General features: G+C 35.1%; 1 protein-coding gene across 2 annotated transcripts in view; it reads right to left on the reverse strand.

Moving 5' to 3' along the window:
• Positions 1 to 1,687: 1,687 nt before the first annotated feature.
• Positions 1,688 to 20,697, reverse strand: part of Dip-C (dipeptidase C) — a 160,917-nt gene continuing 141,907 nt past the window's right edge. For both annotated transcript variants that reach the window (XM_085949084.1, XM_085949083.1), the window contains exons 4-13: positions 19,133 to 19,180; positions 18,207 to 18,268; positions 17,328 to 17,372; positions 15,570 to 15,645; positions 13,872 to 14,065; positions 11,172 to 11,306; positions 6,281 to 6,395; positions 4,539 to 4,730; positions 4,038 to 4,189; positions 1,688 to 2,005 (exon numbers count right to left, since the gene is read on the reverse strand). In XM_085949084.1, the coding sequence (XP_085805210.1) occupies positions 1,954 to 2,005; positions 4,038 to 4,189; positions 4,539 to 4,730; positions 6,281 to 6,395; positions 11,172 to 11,306; positions 13,872 to 14,065; positions 15,570 to 15,645; positions 17,328 to 17,372; positions 18,207 to 18,268; positions 19,133 to 19,180 (1,071 nt within the window). In that variant the 3' untranslated portion in view covers positions 1,688 to 1,953. The remainder of the gene's footprint in view (positions 2,006 to 4,037; positions 4,190 to 4,538; positions 4,731 to 6,280; positions 6,396 to 11,171; positions 11,307 to 13,871; positions 14,066 to 15,569; positions 15,646 to 17,327; positions 17,373 to 18,206; positions 18,269 to 19,132; positions 19,181 to 20,697) is intronic.

Raw genomic sequence — 20,697 nt, forward strand, 5'->3', positions numbered from 1 at the left:
GGATCGTGCCGCGAGTGAGATGGACGACGAGAAAGAAAGAGATGGGAATATAGCAAAATTGTTCAGCTCAATCTAGCCGAGCGCTACTGCAGTCACTGCCAAGTCACTTGCAACTGGTGCATCTTATTGTGTGTATATACAGTACATTGGCTGGAATCGGAAAAAATGTCACACCCAAAACAAATTCAACTACTTCAAGAGGATTGGAAAATAAATTATGGTTTCATTTGACAAGGAGAAAAATTAACGTGTTGTTTGTGCTTAGAAACAATTCTAGCACGTACTTCAAGTGTTATGAGACATTATGAGATATTAAAAACTTCAAACTATGGACCAAATATTGAGGTGTTAGCTTTCAAAATTGAACCTCAAGGGAGTCACTAATGTTTAACTATTGTAATTTTTATGATGTTTTTACGTAGTGTGTATTTTTATAGTCAAATAAAATTGTCTTAGATTTACTAGTTTTATTCCAGTGGCACGCTGAGTGTCACGTACTTTGAATTACCTGTTTTGTGGCACGCCAATGCATTTGGGTTGCCGACCGCTGGTCTAGTGTATACAGTTCAATTAACTTCTCTACTATACTAACTTGAAAAACAACTGGTTTTTCATAATAATAATAATAATAATAATTGATGAAATGATTTTGAAAAGCCTCATAATATTATTGTGGCTATCATGACCAACCTCCTATGTCGGAAGACTTTCGGTGGCACAATGATGTTGAAGAAACGCTAGACTCCTTCGATGGAGCGAAAGCGAATTTTGTACTGTGGTGTAAATGAGATCTGTTGCAATTTTGTATATAGACGCCATTGTAATAAACCTTTATAATTGCAATTTTTTTAAAAATCCTTGTTTTTCTGATTATTTAATTTAAATTGTATCTTTTTCTTATAATCATACGAAACTGGCAATCAAAAAGATATCCAGATAATCGTCGTCTTAAATTGACCCTTGTTGTTAAAACTTCGCAGTTGCCATAATTTCTATCTTCTTGCATAAGTTAGGTGCTTTCTCTACCTAACAATTCTCACACATATCTTGCACAAAATTTACTGCTCAGATATTCGGTGAAGAACTGAAGCATTTCATTCAAAACATCTCCATTTCAGGTTATGGAAAACTCAAATTGTTATTAGCACCGATATCGGGGCTTTTTAAATATCAGAACAACTTATAATATATACTGTCTTCGGAATCCAAGCAACATGTGTCTTTGCTGTCTGGTTCATAGATGTAGAAAATCCTTGTTCGCATAGTTAAATTAAGTATAGCAAAAGGCAGGAATATCTTTGTCGGTTTCACATGTGCATTTTTAAACGCCTTATGATTATTTAGTAATTTTAATACATAATTCATTTTGGAGTTTTTGGGCCTGCATCACTGACGAAATTTAAAAAATTGTGCCATTTGCGGTAATTTACCCCTATTCCCTCCGACCTCTAGTGTAAATCAACAACCAAGTTATTATGATATGGATTTCATAGATACAGTATAGTAAATATGAACATGGAGGGTTTATATATAGAAATGCTATGAAATAGTTGGCCATGAAATTTAAACTGCTATAATTGCTGAGAATGTCGGTTACACATCACATCATGGATACTAAAGCTTGCCTCATTTTCAAACGATCTACGCTTGGTGGATAAGGTCTAATAAAATGTACAATATGTCATGGTTGTTCTTTTATGTCGTTTATTCAAAAATATAATTTGTGACATTCATTTTTATTATAAAACATTACATATTAAAGGAATTCCAATTTTTAGTTAATTTGTAATCTCTTTTTTGAGCAGAATCACTTTTACAATAATTATTAATGGTAAAGTTAAAAGCATGATAACATAGGCTAGTGATTTTTATAACTAATAAGCAATATTTTGTAAATCTAAGTAAATGATATAATATAATACGGAATGACAGGTATATTTTATTTCATTCAATCTATTTCTTGAAATTGGCTCCATTTTTCATCCAGTCTTCAATCTCTTGTACACTGAAAAAAATAATACATCGACGTTGAAAAAACTGGTGAGTATTTCAAGCTGCGGATTATCATTTTGCTGTTGTAAGGGGATTGGTAATATGTACTTTACCGGGTATACCTAGGCTATCATCAAGATTCGAAACCTATTGTTATCGTCATTTAATACAGTGGTTTTGAAACTGTGCACTGCACACGCCCCAGAGAGCACAACCTAGGGATGCTACAGATCTGATACATCGGCTTCGCATACTTTGCTTAAAATACCACAAGGATATCTAAACCAATGTAATTTCTTTTTGCTCGCTAGTTGTTTTCCACGACCTTATGGCTTTCCAACCTTGACATCATTTCTACCAATTTTCTGTTTTCACATGATATACGAAACGAACAGATACGAAAAATATTTATATGCATATTATGCATAAAAATATTAATGCAATTTAAAAAAAAAGTGTAGTTTGTGTCATTCTACGTTTAGAACAATTAAAGTCGATAACGTTCGAATGATGGATCATCTAAAAAAATCGCTACCAAAGCAATTTACGATAATTACCAAGAAAAGAAAAATATTAACAGAAGAAATGGAAAAAATATTCATATAATGGATAGAAGATACGCAGCAACAACAAATTTCAATAAACCTTGTGCTCATACAGAAGGAAGCGTTGAGTCCTTTTGAAAATCTAGTGTAAAAATGTTGATAGTGTTGATACTCATACATTCACTGCAAGTTACGGATGGTTTCAAAAATTTAAAGGCCGTAATAAACTACACAACATAAAATGTAACAGAACAGGTGAGGCTACCTGCAGATACAGATACAGATACAGATACAGATACAGATACAGATACAGATACAGATACAGATACAGATACAGAGGGATCTACGAATTTTATCAAGAGTAACAAAAATCATAAAAAACGAGGATAAGAGGAGGATTGTTTTCTTAAATGTATGTAGGTCTGTTTTATTTTATTATGAAAGGAACGACTAAGTGTAGTCTAGTCTTATACCCCGTTTATGGATTTACTGCTGACAGTACGTATTATTACGGCCATAACAAGAAAATGTACATGTAAACATGTATTAACCTGCAGCTGCAAGATTGCATGCATGAATTAAAAAACTTTGGAAGCTTCTGAAGGGATTTTTTCGATCTGCGCCTGCACAGTAGAACGATCACTATCGTGCCACTGCAGACCTGCCGGCAAAAAAACGAACTATACCACGGCCGATTTTTACGACCTGTCAAATTGAACCATAAAAAACATCGCGTCTCAGACAGTCTGCACTTTTACATGTAAACAGTTATTGACACAATAGTTTAAAATACACACTATTGCTGCTAGTAAATCCATGCACGTGTACAGGCGCTATTATGCCGTAAAAAGTCAGATAGCTAAATTGAACATGCTGTCTCTGTCTTTTGACATATCGTCGTTGAAATTAGAAAATTGTTTAACTGCAAAAATGCTACTTTAAGGAGAGCCAAAAAATATTGTGGTTTCGTATACAAATATATGGTTATGGAGTTAAATCATCCATGATTTAACAAAGTTACAATTTTTTTGGAATTACATCATTTGCAAGACGGGAAGATATTAACAACGGCCACTAGATGGCATTCAAAGTCAATTTTCGATTAAAACGGAGTTACAAATATTTCTAGTTTCAACGAAGATGTAACATTGTATAACATAATAATATGTAACATTCATTAGTTTATGTATGAAATCACGACTGTCCTTAACTTTTTTTTTTTTTAATTGGTTGTCATTATAAGAACACAGCGCAAGAATACTACAGTATATTTTATATATTATCTATGTACACAATATTGTGTTGTTTAATTTATTATATGTTTCACTGAAATCTACAAGCCGCAACAAGTACGATATAAAACGCTAAACTTACTACATTGATCAGGTCCATAAATAAAGCTACAAAACTTGTATTAGTTTAATGATTTGTACATGATTCAATCAACCTCATAATCCAAAATACTTTTGAATTTAGATAAAATTATAAAAAAGTAATTACGTTCTTGGGACATGAGTCAAGTCCTCCACGCCAGTTTCCGTGATGAGGACGTCGTCTTCGATCCTAACTCCTCCGGACCCCCTCAATGCCGCCAATCGTTCAGTGTTGAAGAACACCGCCTGCTTAGGATCCGCCAGTGCCTTGTCCAAAAGCTGTAAACATATATTTTTAGAGGGAGAGAGAATGAGTATAAACAAAAGTCTTTATTATACTTAACAAGTAGTTTATAACAGAGCTTCCTAACTGGTGTGTGCAGCAAGATATTGTTGCGTAGCGAAAAATTTGTGTTTTATTAAATTAAATTAATAACATTAAGCTTAATAATAACTATTATGTATTAGACTCAAATACATCTGATATTCTAGATACTATTAACTAGAACATAATATTATCAGCATTCAATGTGTATTGTGATCCAGAATACTGCCGTGCATGTTTCAGTTGGCTGCCAGTAGGGTGTGCTTAATACTATAATGGAAAATAATGGAAAAATGGACAAACCGGATCGATGAAATAACATCCTGGCTCAATTGTAAGCACCATCCCGGCTTTGAGAGTTCTGGCAGTTCGCAAGGCACTAAGCGGTGCCTTTGGTCTCTCAGGGCAGTCCTTCAAGTATCCACCAACATCGTGAACATCTAGTCCAAGGAGATGCCCTAATCCGTGCGGCTGAAGAATACCATGGATACCAGCCTGCAAGATCAAATTATAAATTAAGTTCATCGCCTCATTAATGCCAAAGGGCTCTTGCAAACCTCATTGCCATTTATATTGCATTGCACTAAATAACTTTACTGCTAAAGACACACTCATGAGTTACGTATAATCTAAATAGCCTGCGATTTCTTGACTTTTTTCGATTCTCGTAATTTGAGACATCGATAATTAAGGCATATTTTATTCTCGAGAATAAATTTGAGATTGACAAATTGCTTGATACATGCCACGGACGAGTTAACTCGCGGGTTCTTGTAAACGTCATAACTTCTGTGTATATTTTCTAAACAATATTTATCATTTTAGTGTGAAAATATTCACGATAAACTCGATAAACATGTTGTGTTGGTAAGTTTTCACAAATATTTATCATTCTGTTCCTATTTCATATTTTATAAGGGATTTATTTTATTCCAAAAATAGCTAGCCTACAAGTGTCCAGTGGCGCACCCAGGGGGGGGGCCAAGGGGCCCTGGCACCCAATTTCACCCAATTATCAGAATGATTTTAAACATTGAAATTGAAAGCCGATAAACCATACCTTTGGGCTTAGACAAATAAAAACACGGCAAAAAAATGATTTGTAATTCTCCAGCACCCTTTTTACAAAACTTTCTTAGAATTTAATTTCTAACTCAAAAATTTCGAAACACTAATGTCAGGTTTTTTTAGAAACCCAATCCCTAATGGAACTGTCAAAAAATTCTCGGTGTCCACCCGAATTCCGGAGTGGTGTAGGTCATGGCTGGGGAGGGCTGACAGGGCTCTAGCCTGGGGGCCCAGGCTGTGGGGGGATAAGTGAGATAAACACTCGTCATAAATTAGCTTTAATAGTAAAAAAAGTCGCCTGCGGCGCTATTATATTTCATGGCCATGAACATTATCAATTATATAATTGTGCAATATATTTTTTGATTATTATGTGTCGATACTCGACAGCTCCATTATTAAAGTAGATGTATTAAAAATCGCCAATAATTCACTGTATGAGTACCCTTAATTTGAACTAAAACACAATTTGAAAAACGTTAATGTAGTGTTTCACACTGCCTTTAATCTTCGCGGTAGGTTGGGGGACCTAATATCCTAGCCTGAGGGCCCGTTTCAGGATGTGGGGACCATAGTGTACGTACACCGAATGCAATAGACAAAAGGCCGATAAACAAGAAATTAGGCTGTGAAGAAGAAAATGGGACCAATTTACATTATCCTCCTTGGGCCCCCCCCAATATTAAATCCTGGGTGTAGTAAAACTTAGTAAAACCTAGTAAAAATTGGCTGGCAGTGATAAGGTTAACCTTTTTACTATTAATGACCAAACCTAAAATAAATCAAATCGTGAGGTCACAATATATCTGTGATTTTCTCAAAGCCTGGGTGTTTGCGATTGTTTCACTTCTATTACTAAATACACTACTGTTTCACTACTCCAAAACTACTCTGTCATTAGGCCTTGTGGCCTGTTGTAGTGATGTAAAGAATATATATATTATATCATTGTATGTTAATATGAAATAAAGGCAAACCTTGATCATGTCATCAACTTGTCCTTTTAAGAGTCCACCGTCTCGTAAATACTCTAACATCTTTCGATTGGCCAACAAATGCATTGCAGGCCAGGAGACACCTGGTTTTGACGCACTGGAAGGTAAAATAGATGACGTAAGATTGGTATTATAAACAAAACCTACTGTTATACACTGAATATCAACGGTGAAAAGTATCTATTGGAGGGAGGTAGGCTATAGATAAATAAAAAAAAGTACTAGGACACTCATAATTAACGGAGTTGAACTTCAATTTTGTTGCATCAGTAGGTTATGAGATCCCCGGGGTTCCAGCGGCTAGCTCAGGAGTACATCGAACCCCGGATTCACAAAAAAGAAGAAGATGGAAACGGTTGGAGTATAAATAAAACACGGTCTTTCGTGCTCGTAACGTGGTCTTCTTATATTTTACATTTTCTTTAAACGTTTACATATTTTGTTTTAACAATAAGTTTCGCAGGTCCTATCCTATCGGAAAGGGGACGTTTACTCTCCCTTTTCTTTTTTTTTAAACTTCGCGTACCCACGCCATTCCACAAAAAAGGACTCTCGTGATTGGCCAAATTTTGTCGCATGATTTTTAATTTGACGAATCACGAGGACCACCTCGGCGCAGGCGCGCAGATATTTCGACGTAGCCGGCAAGTGCGGCAAAATTTATTATTTTTGAATCCTTATATTTAGTCTTAAAATTATCTCTTTCATCCATCATCATTTTTACTTTTTAAATTAAATTAAATTTATCTTAATTACACCTCCGCCCAATGTCATTTTCACACACCGGACGAAGGCCCTTACTTATAAATAAAAAATACTTACGTGGTTGAGCAAGGAATCAGATTAGATGTTTTATGAAGCCGTTTCTAGAGGTCAGGGTTACGTTTCGACTTGAGCTACTAAATGATTATTTTACACCGGGAGAAGCCCGCCTGTAACAGGGGTGTATCATTCGCCCCATCTGGATTAAAGTCGAAAGGTACGCCCTGATCTCATCGGCCACCCATCCAATTCCTTGTTCATCCATTAAATACATGGCATGATAACAGTTTATATAAAAAAAATTCAACTACAATCTAACTATTCTAACAAAAAAAAAAAAAACAACTAACTTTACGTATTGTTTCTATATTTATTTTAATTACTACTTTCCTGCTCAAAGCAATGCTCCTGAATAAGTCAGAGTTTGATTTATTTTCCTTTCTTATTATCATTTGTCATAATTTATTATTATTTTATTTTTCTCCTGTAATGTCATGCGTTTATTTTGTTTTCGTAATGTTTTTGTTATTCTTCTCGTTCTTTTGTATTCCTAGGGGCTATATTCGTAGACGTTTGGCCCTCGTTTGGAATTATTATTTCGTGTTACGTTTTTTTTCTTCTGGTGCAATAGGAGCGTACCTCGTTTGGCGTTGTCTGCCTTTGCAACCAGGGCGTGGTAGTGGCGTTACTATTGAGCCAGGCTCGTTCCGAGCAGCGGATATCTTTCTGTGGAAAGTTTTCCACTGATCTGCTGGTCTCTGGAGTATCACCTCATAGATGGACAGGTACTGTGTCTCCATCTGTTCCTATTACTGCGGGCAAGGCATCGTATAGCGGTACAACGGCCAGGCTCGTTGACGGCGGCACGGCTTTCCCACAGGTACTAGGATGGATTTTCACAATAAGTATCCTTTTCCCTTTCTTTTTTTTTATAGATGGTTACACTTCGGAGCCACCTCTTGTTGTTTCACGATATCTTTCAGGCGTCACGTCCCTAGTCTCTCCATGAACCTGCGCGAGAAAGGAGAGTGCGCACTCTCCACACCATCAAGCTTTGGTATCATGAATTTTCGGCTACGCTGCCTTTGGATGCGCTTACTTCGAGAGGTGGCTCCCTTTGTGCTTCCAAATTGTCTTCATCTGTATTTATTCTTTTTCTTTCTTTAGTAATTTATTCGTTCATTAGACTTCCTGTACTTTAAATTTATTCGAATTTACTTTATTAATTACTCCTACCCCATACATTAAATAGCTACTAATTTTATATAAAATCTTCCCATTGTACTTATGGCACTTACTATCACATTTAATATTTTACCCTAATACCCATAAATATTTTGCAACATTGTATTGACTGTATAAATCACATTGATATTAAAAATTGAAATATTCCACCCTCTCATTATATTTATTTCTGAATCAGTACACTTAAAACTGTGTAATTAACTTTATTTTTAGTGAAACCCGTTTTATTTAAAAAAAAAAAAATTGTTTCGTTTTACGCGCCCGACATCCTATTCCAAAGGCGCGCCGCGCCGATTTGCGGTGCTTCTCACGTTTTATTATTATTATTTTTTTTTTTTCATTATTGAAACCCCGTTGAGAAATTTACGGCTTATTGACTCATTTTTTTTTTTATCACAAGCATACAATCTCTACTTTCATCCTCTTATACCTAATTTTAACTTATTATTAAAATTTAACATAACAACTATATACACTTCGTCGAGTGATGCCTTATTACTCCCGTTCCGTTTTCGCTGTGTTAAATTTACGATTGGTAATTTGTAAAGAAATAATAGTGACGGTCGTATACTATTTTCTTCGTTTCTCTTTGGATTCAAATTATTAACACGGCGTAACTTTGAAACAGGTTTCGCGCTACTGTAGAATATCCTCTTTCCCGTTTATAAAATTGTTTGCGATTTTCAATGTTAATGTTTTCGAATTCATTCATATTTACTTTATTTGAACGGAAAGAATTGGCGTCACTTTGCGAAGCGTTATTTTTAAAACTATAATGTACATTTTTCTTACTAACGAACGGCTCAGAAAGTGGGTCCTTAATTAACTTTTTATCCGTAATTAGAAGAATTTCCGGATATTTACGATTATTATCTTCACTTTTAACTACACTGTTTACACTGACACTTCCAACAGCAACTCGGCGTTCACCCTTGACTCAAGGGTTGGCGACTGGTCCTGCTTCATCTCCTCGTGGTCGAGCCTGCGCCCGCACAGTTTCGATTCATCTCAGCTTGCGCGCCTTTCCAGCCCTCTTGTGAGGCTCCCTGGCCTCGCGTTTCCTTTTTCTCTCCTCACCGAATATCCCGTGGTCGACTAGGGTACACGACATGTTAGTGATACCCTAGGAAAATCGGCATTTCGCTCGCCGTTTTTCGTCGTGAGTGGGCCGTGGCCTCTACGAGCCCTCCTCGCTGGATACCGTCGATGATGTGTCTGGTCTCCATAGGTGGGATTTGTGCAGCCATTCGTCGTACTGGAGACGCGCTGGTGCTACGGTCTCCAGCACGACGCTAGGCGCGGTCAGCTCCGTATGTGGACTGTCTTCGAACACCAGAGGGCTCTCCCGGTTTGATGTTGGAGACAGCACTTCTTCTTCGATAAGGGTCACATCGGAGTCCGCTTTTTAGTTAACCATTTTATGGTTGTTCCGGCTCCTGGATCATAAACTTTTATTTAGCGTTCGCGGGCGTAAATTTTATTTCGCGGGTTCGGAAGAATTAATGCGATTCTTCACGCTTCACGTTGCCAAGGCGCCATTGAGATCCCCGGGGTTCCAGCCGCTAGCTCAGGAGTACATCGAACCCCGGATTCACAAAAAAGAAGAAGATGGAAACGGTTGGAGTATAAATAAAACACGGTCTTTCGTGCTCGTAACGTGGTCTTCTTATATTTTACATTTTCTTTAAACGTTTACATATTTTGTTTTAACAATAAGTTTTGCAGGTCCTATCCTATCGGAAAGGGGAAGCTTACTCTCCCTTTTCTTTTTTTTTAAACTTCGCGTACCCACGCCATTCCACAAAAAAGGACTCTCGTGATTGGCCAAATTTTGTCGCATGATTTTTAATTTGACGAATCACGAGGACCACCTCGGCGCAGGCGCGCAGATATTTCGACGTAGCCGGCAAGTGCGGCAAAATTTATTATTTTTGAATCCTTATATTTAGTCTTAAAATTATCTCTTTCATCCATCATCATTTTTACTTTTTAAAATAAATTAAATTTATCTTAATTACACCTCCGCCCAATGTCATTTTCACACACCGGACGAAGGCCCTTACTTATAAATAAAAAATACTTACGTGGTTGAGCAAGGAATCAGATTAGATGTTTTATGAAGCCGTTTCTAGAGGTCAGGGTTACGTTTCGACTTGAGCTACTAAATGATTATTTTACACCGGGAGAAGCCCGCCTGTAACAGGGGTGTATCAGTTACTTACATTTTTTTTACCATGTTTGATCCTAAGAAAATCGTATGGGCCTCCACAGGGTGGAGTTTGTATTAAGGCTATACTTCAGTTGAGGCATGGTCTAAAAAGATCGTGGCTAGGAGATACGCGAATTGTGCAAATGACGCATGCAATATAATTTGTCATAAAAATTCGACATGCGTCCACTTAATGTTATGCTTATTGTTACATTACTAATAATAATAGTATATTCATTGACATGTTTTCTTTTTCAAGTACATATGTAAAGTTTTTTAGTCATCTTTACACGATCTAAGAATATTTTCATCCGACGCCATGACAAAACAAATCGACATGAGCACACCTCGACTGTCGGTTCCGATTGGCGACAAGTGCGATATTTCGTCGCACCTACTGTTGAAAATTATTTGCCATTTCACTGAAGTACGCTCTTAACAAATTTTTGTTTTTCCGAGAAATAAATTTCAGACACTTGCTCAAACTATTAGAACCATTTTCCGGGATTAAATTCACTTTAAAAAAACAATATGTGAATTAGGCTGATCCAGAATTCCAACCCAAAACACACGACAGCCTCGCTTAACAAGCAGAGTCGTTGCCGCTCGACCATTGCAGGAGAGCAAATCAAATACTCCAACTGAAGAAATACTTACTTCATGACAGCATTTCTGGCTTCGAGAACAGCGTTATAAACGAGTTTTTGATCTTCAGTAAACTTTCCGTTAGCCGGGAACGAGCACGTGATATCTGCGGCGTACCCTCCATAATTTGCTCCCATGTCAAATAAGCTAAAAACAAACAGAATAATGTTATTAGGTACTCAATCAAAGTCTAAGCCGAATGTCATGTCGAATTTCTCGATGTGATTTCGTTGGCATTCACAAAACACAATATATAACTTAATGTATTGCAGCATGAACATTTTTGGATGAAAAACACGCCTGATGTTGCATGCAACACATTTCGAATTACACAGAATACAGCAGTACACAATTTTGACCCTGCCAAAATAGATAAACGTCTGGTCGTATCACATCAGTGTCGCAGCTGTGTGCACGGGACAGATTTGCAACATAGTTCAGCTCAATCCAACTTTTACTTTCAAACCCGGCTTGATACAAACATTAAATGTAAATAGATTCTTTATTAATATTGAATTGAATAAGTTTCCCTTTATTTTCTATTTTATTTTAAATGTACTACACTACAAATGAACTAAGAAATCAAACAAATAAGTCTTTTATTAGTGTGTAAAACAGTTTATTGCATTTTGCCGCAAATTATGTTTTTTAGGAATGAGCCGTGTTTGCAAATAATAGCCTCATTTATAGCAACATCTATCGAAAAAAACTGTAATTAACGCTCGCAGTCGACAATGCAGCCAGTGTTGCCAACCGTACTATAATTATAGTACAATACTATAATTTTTATTCTGCAAAAAATGTAAAATATTATAATTTTACGCCAAATATGCCAAAATACTATAATTTTAAAGGATTTAAGCAGAAAAATGTTCCTGTACTATATTTTTTACAGAAATACTATAATTTTTACGCCTTTGTACTATAATCAGCATAGAAAAAGATGGCAACACTGATTGCAGCACTCCTCAGAAAAGACTTACTTAGATCACATTGCAATTTTAGTCGCGTCACAGAAGTCAATCAATAAAGATCCATTAACTTGTTGACTGTGGAGCATTTAATTACTTTTTTAAATACCGCATTTAAATAACATGCTAATTATATCGAATGGCCAATTAATTAGTGTACAACAGGTGTTCCGTCCGCGTGGAAAGGATTAAGAACACTTTTGTGTATTAATTAATTAATTCTGAAACAAAACAGCTACAAATTGGTGACACCCTAAATTCAATAAACAACTACATTATTAATGTTTATACGTGATGATTCCAAGTATCTGATATTTTTTATTAGTTAATCACTTATCAAGGATATCTATAAATAAAATTTAATAAACAAAATTGAACATAGGTCTGATGTGTTAACAAAGAGTATAATAATATTATGAAGAAACATTGATATTATTATGCTTTACGCATGTGTTATTTTGTTATGAAACTGTTATTTCATGATAAGATTACTTTATGAGTTGTTTGATTTGACTCAAGTAGTCCATGTGCACTATAATAAATGTCCTTGGCTTACATCACACGTGTATAATGTTATTTACGAAAAGGAGAGGAACACAAAAATATTACGGGTGTGACTGTAAGAATTTACAAATCTCAAGTGTGGAGAAATATGGGATTAACTAAAAAACGTTAAGGAATATGTTATTTCCAATAGTTATGTCTCTATAATAATATACATTAAAGTTCATTTCAATATTGGTAATATTTGAGGACATTGTGCAGGCTTTTTATATCTAGTGTTTTATGACCTGACTGTCGTTAAGTCGTTAAAACAAATCTAGCTTCAATGCCTTGGACTATGGCAACTGGGTTTCGCATTTCTGTCTTATTAATCTGTTCTCTGTTATAGGCATTTGGGTTTGCAATTCTAGTGCCCTGATTTGTTCATCCCGAAATTCCTGCATTTTCAAGGCAATTACCGTATTTGTACAGAATAAAAGATTGATTAGATTAAAAGTAGACGCAATAATAAAAAATTGACAAAACACATAACACCTCGTAACACCTATTTTGAAATGTTAATAAACGGGAAATAAAATAGCGTCACAGACAATTTTTTTTTACTAATCATGGAACGAATTTGCAAGAAAAGTTTCAGAATAAAAGTAGTTGGGAATCCGTGCTTAGATTCAAACACACATTGAAAAACAACGTATATATTGTGAAATTGTCGGTTTGACGAGATTGATATGGTTTATTTAAAGTTTTCAAAAACCATTATTAATACAATGCGGATATTGTATAATTCGTATGGAGAATCTAATCGTGTACCTAGTTCAGCCGACTTTTGACTCTGATAGGGCTCTTGAATATAGTGTGCCTGTGTTGGCCAGGTCAGGCAAGGCTAATAAGTAAATTGAACTAAGCAAGCTAGATACTAGACTGAGCCTAACTCGATAGTAATTGAAGGTCAAACAGTGCTTTATATAGCTCAACAAATGACCCCCTCTCTGCCTTCTGTGTGATAACGTTGCTGCGCTCCTGTACTGTGTGCAATGTCGAAGCGTGTAAACGAGAAACTATACATGTGAAGTTGTCAGACACAGGATTCCAACACATGCTCTACCTACAATATCATAAGCAGACAATTTACTACTTATCTATCGTGGACACGCAAAATTTTTGAGAATTTTCAATTACGCAATAGTTTATAATATCACACCGGAAGAAATATACAAAGATTGATATAATATCATACCACATATCTCCAGAGGAAATTTGTCTGGTGTTTGGTGCACCGGCATGGCCGTAATGCAAGACGGCAGAATTGCAACCTGATCCACAGATGCAGGTGTAGGACACATGGCGACAGCCTCCGTTCTCGTAGCAATAGCCCAAGAAGACTGATTCGCACTGGTATTCTGTGCGATCGGGTCGTGCATACAACATAACCTGAAAAAACAATTAATACATAATGAGAATCAGCAGTTGTATTAGGTTTAAATAGTGTAAATTATTATTTAACATGGACAGTACAAATTAAAAATTATGGGGATTAATTTAAACAGTCTTAAGGTGATACATCAGTTAAACGGCAAATAATTTTTAACTATAGGCGCGACGAAATTTTGGACTCGCTGCCATTCGGAGAGAGAACGTCGAGCTGGGAACACGTCAATTTGTTTCGTGATGGCGATAATTCTTAAATCGTGTAAAGATGACTAAAAATGTTACCCATTTACTTTAAAAAGGAAACATGTGAATGAATATATTATTATTGTTACTAATAGAACAATAAACAGAACAGTAAATGGACGCATTTTAGATTTATATGACAAATTATATTTTGTTTGGCTTGCGTCATTTGCACCCGCGACCCGCAATCCGCGCATCGCCTAGCCACGATCTTTTTAGACCGTGCCTCAACTGAAGTATAGCCTTAATGAAATGATGTATCTTTAAAATCATGATAATGAACTGATACCAATTATTCACGATTTTTTCACGAACAAACTTGAGAATGGTAATCTTTTACGTTTATTTTTACCATTTAATATTTATTGTCATTTGTTTGTCATTTGTTTTAGGATTATACCAAAAATGCTCATACAACAAAAATCTTTCCTCAGTGCTTCTCAATATTAGACACCAAAAAATAAGAAAATCTTTTTATTATTATTTAATAACTATAGTAGCCCATTTACGCATGCGTGGATTTACTGTTGACAGTACGTATTGTCGCGACCATAAAAATAAAATGCAATACGTAGACAATTATTGTCATGCAAAATTGCATGCATGGATAAAATACTTTTGCGGCTTCTGAATTTTCACGCGATATTTGCAACTTATATGACGTGTGCTCATGCACGGTAGACTATACGAACTACACTGCACAACATACAAAACATGCACGCAACAATAACAAACACATCTTGCTGACATTTAAAAAATGAGATTGATGCGGCAATCAGCATTTATAATTTTTATTGCTGGCAGTAAATCCATGCACGTGTACTGGTCTAAGCAATCTATTATTGCCTGCAGCTCCATTGAACTGTTTCAGGTAGCAAACAATAGAACGAAGATCACCTTGATCGTGGCTGATCTCCGATAAAAGATGGTACAACATTAAGAAGAAGTAAATTTTAAAGCATTTTGTCTCAAGGCTGTCTATAGTCAGGCCGCGAGTGTATGTTAGTCATTGTTTATACTTTGCAATGCAATATAATATTATATTGTTTGTAGAAAATGACGATTGTTTTATATTGAAAATATTGCTAATAAGTTAATTAATATGAATGAAATATGCAATCGAGAATCTTCATTTACAGCAAACAGATTACCGCATTGCATTTAAGCAATAACTTGCACTACTGTTAAAACTCACAATTCACGTGCTGCGGCCTGTCTATAGTCGGCCTTAAAGATTTTCATAATATAAAATATACTTTACCTGTTTATGGGCATCAGACGACACTTTGACAACGTAGCGCATCACTTCAATCTCCATCGGAGTCTTAACTACACGCCTAAAAAAAAAACAATAACATTGATATCTCAATCATTTGTGCGAGCGTTCATGTTACAAAAACACGATCTGGTCTTCAATGGCGCCATTTTAGTATTAGAAATTCTATTCTTTCACACTTTAAAAGATGTCTTGCTGTCCAAAGACATTGATTGCTGTAACATTTTCTTGCAGTTTGATGTGGGGTACGACCCAATATGTACATTTGTTAACATTCCTGGCATACTTTAAACAGGCCAACACATATTAGGACAACAGTATGTACAGGGACACGCCACGGGTGGTTGTCGCCCGGGTGCCAGTTGTCACCTGCCCCACCAAATAATAGTGTAAATATGACAGAAGTCAAATAAAACTTGAAACAATTATTTTATTGTCATCAAAATAATCAAATTACAACAAAAAATATGATATATTTTATGTATTGAATAGTATAACATTCTGAACTATGATGTATGTAAATTTGAAAGCAAATAGAAACAATCGATGGAGCACGGAAAACAGTTTATAAAAAAATATATTTAATGACATAGAAAGCACCACAGGGGACTTTTTTACCATGCATACATAAATGGATTTTAATAATATACAATATAGGTAATATTTATATCATCCACTAATTCTTCGATTTGCCGCCCTGTTGTGTTCAGCTTTTTGGCAGTAGGCAAGGTATGTGAGTACCATACATTGATATATCAATGGTACATCAAAACATTCAGTATAATATATTATAGTTTAATAAAATCATTAAAATATTATTATAGGAGATTTGCCGCTTCCTGAATCCTGCCGAATAGGTTTTTCGCACCCCTAATATCCCCGCTTAGCGCGTCCTTGAGTATTTATTTATAAACAGTGTCACATTGTAACAACACATACACTGATAGGACAATTTATTGTCAAGCTCATATCTGCATGCATTTAAACACAAAAAAAATATTTTTGTAAATTTATATGTAATCTATAGATAACATTGTTGATATAGATGTCGTTTTATGTACTGAAACCAATGTCATTGACTGAAACACACTAAAGTCAAATGTTAATAAAATCGACTGTGCTGTGGAGTGTTTGTTGCTTATACCCCGTTTGCATGTGCATGGATTTTCTGCTGACAGTACGTATTATCGCGGCCATAACAAGGAAATGCACGTATAAACACATATTATCGTGCCAATTGCAAGATTGCATGCAAGTATCAAAAAAATTCAGAAGCTTCTGAATTTTCCTGCAATAATTTGTACTTGTATGGAAGTGCGCATGCGCAGTAGAATGATAGTGGCGAACCTGCCAGAAGAAATACGAACTACACCGCACAGAATATTTTGACATCTACCGATTATCTGTCCGAACCTGTCTGAATCTGTTAAATAGCACCAATACGATGACAACATCGCGTCTCGCTTACGGTTGAAAAATGAGATTGGAGAGACAGCCAGCACGTGTAAACAGTTATTATTGTACAAGTAAATCTATGCATGTGTACAGGTGCTATTATGGTAAAATTGCCGTCATTTAAATATTTATACTTTTAGGATACTGTTACCCTATTTTTGCAGATTTTAAAAATAGTTCATCAATGCATTGAATGATAGATTGAAATGTTTATAACAATGTTATATATTTGCTGACAGACAAATAATTGACGTGTGTAAAACAAATGTTCACAAAATCAATACTTACAGCTCAGACATAATATGGTAGAGGGGTCCATTGTCCACAGTAAAACTGAAAATAAAAATAATTCAATTGAATTTATACAATATTATATAATAGTGTCTTCATTACATTATATTTACCTGTCTTGACTTATCTATCTGTTTGTAAAGCATTAAATAAAACATGTATATGTGCAGTAGAGAGTGAGACAGGGAGGGTATGGGGAGAGAAAACATACATGTGAAAATAAATTCTAAATTTGAAAAATAAACTGACACGTAAATAAAGAAATTGATTATTTTAATCGGATCGTGACAGGAAACAAATGATAGGATACCTACTCTCATAGTTTAACAGATGCTTAAGACCGGTTCGGATTAGTCGAGTAGTTTAGTCGAGTGGTGAATGATTTAGTAACTGAAAAGTGCCCGAAAATAGTACATTAGAAAGTGACGTGTCAAAATGAATAGAGCACTGTTCAGACTTGTCTCGGAGCTTGCTTGGTATTTAGTGAGAGGTGGTGGGGTGCTACTCAACCGAAAAATTAGAACAAAATGGATTGACTCGACTAAATAATTTTACTAAATTGCTCGACTAAATTTGTCTGTTCATACATGTTTAGTTACCTACTAAATTACTCGACTAATCCGAATCGGCCTTTACATACAGTGCAGTACTAGCATATCGAGTACTTATATAGAAAATATTAAACGACATCACAATTCATTTTTGACAAATTGACGCCGGAGGTATAAATAAGTATGCTGTCAGATAATCATGATTTTGAAAATGATATACCTCTGAAAATGTGAATTTCTATAAAAATATGCTTAATGCTAAATTAATTTTATTCTAGTATGTACATACTTAAATAATAATACACTTTATTTAAAGTATATTTACTCATCAATTCCATCAAATGCAGCTTCTTTAGTTACCAAGCCACTGTCAGAGTTTACTCCATTCTGAAAAAATAAAATGTATGTTTAGTTTAAACCAAAGATGTTGAAAGAATGCCTTCTTCTGTAGAAATGGAGCCTAACTGTATAAAGGACCTCTGGTCCACTGATTAAATTAAGTACTAGTGACTTTGCATTGCAGGTTCATTTGCAGAGAACTTCACACTACTGCAATGACATCTATTTGTTGATAATTTGCAAGGCGTATGAGCAGACTTTCGAATGAACCTGTTATATCGAAAGATTTTCGAAACAACAGCTCACGGTGAACTGTGATACGGTCAACTGCATACGTACAACTTTCCAGACATGCCCGATACCTACTATTTTACTTAACACCACACTACACTGTTTACTTCTGCACTGTTTGTTTCCTTTCATCTTTAGCCTAATGCCCAACATCAAACAATGCACCTTTTCATCCCATGAGTGCTGTTCTTAATTTGTGGATCTCTCTTAGATTGAGACTTTGTTTTAGATAGATATCTGATAGCTGATTCCAGAAAGGACGTTAAACGTTTTTTGGAAAATATTATTAGAACAATAAATGTTACTACAGGTTTTATTACGCTGTTTTGTTGTCCTTTACTTGTATTGTCCAGTGTTATACAGTTAGCAGCGAAGAACAAGGGACCGAGAAGAGTGGATGAGCTATGGGGATGCCTTCATTCAACAGTGTATCAACCTGGCTGATGATGATGATAATGACTTATGTTGTCAGTGAATTGTTTTGACAATTTTTGTTACATGACGAAATATGATAAATAAATGAAAAAAATAAATCCGTTGTTAAAATATTGATCCTAGGGCCTCGAGCCTCCACGTCACTGTGTTACTTGCCATTATTAAAATAATTTACAATCAACTTACAAGGGTCAAAATTTTGCTGGGATTTTTTTTCTTGAGAATGTCTTTGATCTGAAACAAGAAAAAAACATTTGATTATAAATAGCAAGATTATAAACAGGATTAATTAATATTATGTCTACCTTATTCTACCTATAATAATAATATTAGTCTACTGAAAAGAAATTGATAGGTAAATAATAAAAATATACATAATAATATTATGTACATACCTATAAAAATCGGAAAATTGCAATTTAATACATTTTACTGATCATGTTCAATTTGAATAATCAACAGTATTCAAAACACATTATAAATCAAAAATAATTTTTCAATTTAAAAAAAACTGTTAAAAATGTCGAATAATATTGCAAAAAAATACTAAAACCGAAATTTCATTTTTTTTTACTCAAACTAAAGTACCTACATAACATGAATGACATTACGCAATGTTTATTTACCTTTTAAGTTTTATAAATCACGATAAGAAAAAAATGTAAATATTTACAATGTCGAAAATAGTTCTATATTTATTTTGAGTGCCGCATCTCTGTGTTTGTTTTGATTTTAGACTGATAAAAACACATTCTTCAAATCAAGATTTCGAGATAAAGCACATTTATTACTTCGTAATTCGTTTCAAAGCACTACGTTATATTAGTGTGACGCGTCAGTGGCGAATGGTGGAGGTAGGCTGTTGAGATCCGACATAAATAGTGACACATTAAACTTTGTCAGCCATACTTATTTGTTTTCATTGAACTAAGAATACAAATAATTGCAGATGGAACTGGTTAGTTTTTAAAATTCTATTAAATCCTGGTAACACAGCTATTGTTGTATTGCAATACCCAATAAAGGTAAATCGCGGCAAATTTTTCGCAAGGGCCCCCCCCCCCCAAACCTGTCAGCGCCTCAGACCTCCACATACTTAAACCTACCGCCAGCGTTCGAAATAGAAAATTTTACGAACCAGAGCGCTCGACAATTTTCCGAAAATAATAGATAACATAGTTATCTAATTTTATGTAAGTATTGTATTTCATGCGGTGCGCTCCGGTCCATCTCGAGCCCTACCTACCGCTGTTTGAGAGTAGGTTTCGAGGAAATGCTTCAATCCTCAATCTATTATGTGTAGGTATGTCCATTGTCTTAAAGATTTTTGTTGCATTTGTTTGTTTAAGAATAGATAACCGAAAATAGATTGATGGGTGCCTAACGAATTTGCATAGGTACAATTTGAGACTAAAAATTAAAGAGGGCGGCATTTTGCCTAGGGACGACACTGAGCACAGTGGCAGAGTGTTTGTTTGTGACGCCGTTGGCCACGGTTACATAAATTGTACGTAATTAATTACATTTCACCGTGAACTGTCGTACCGGAAAGAGACGGCCGTAAAACATTGCAAACAGTAATGTTCATATTTTGATATGACAAAAAATATAATGGTAACAAATATCTGATAATAACTCTGCCAATATTATAATATATAGATCTTATATTATATATATATATATAGATAGATAAGACTTGATACTTGCGAGCACCTACCAGAATTTACTTATCTACCTATATTCTTCTGTCT

Source organism: Rhyacophila brunnea, unplaced genomic scaffold, assembly GCF_057557595.1.
Source record: "Rhyacophila brunnea isolate RB1 unplaced genomic scaffold, BYU_Rbru_1.0 scaffold_21, whole genome shotgun sequence".
Classification (NCBI taxonomy): Eukaryota; Metazoa; Arthropoda; class Insecta; order Trichoptera; family Rhyacophilidae; genus Rhyacophila; species Rhyacophila brunnea.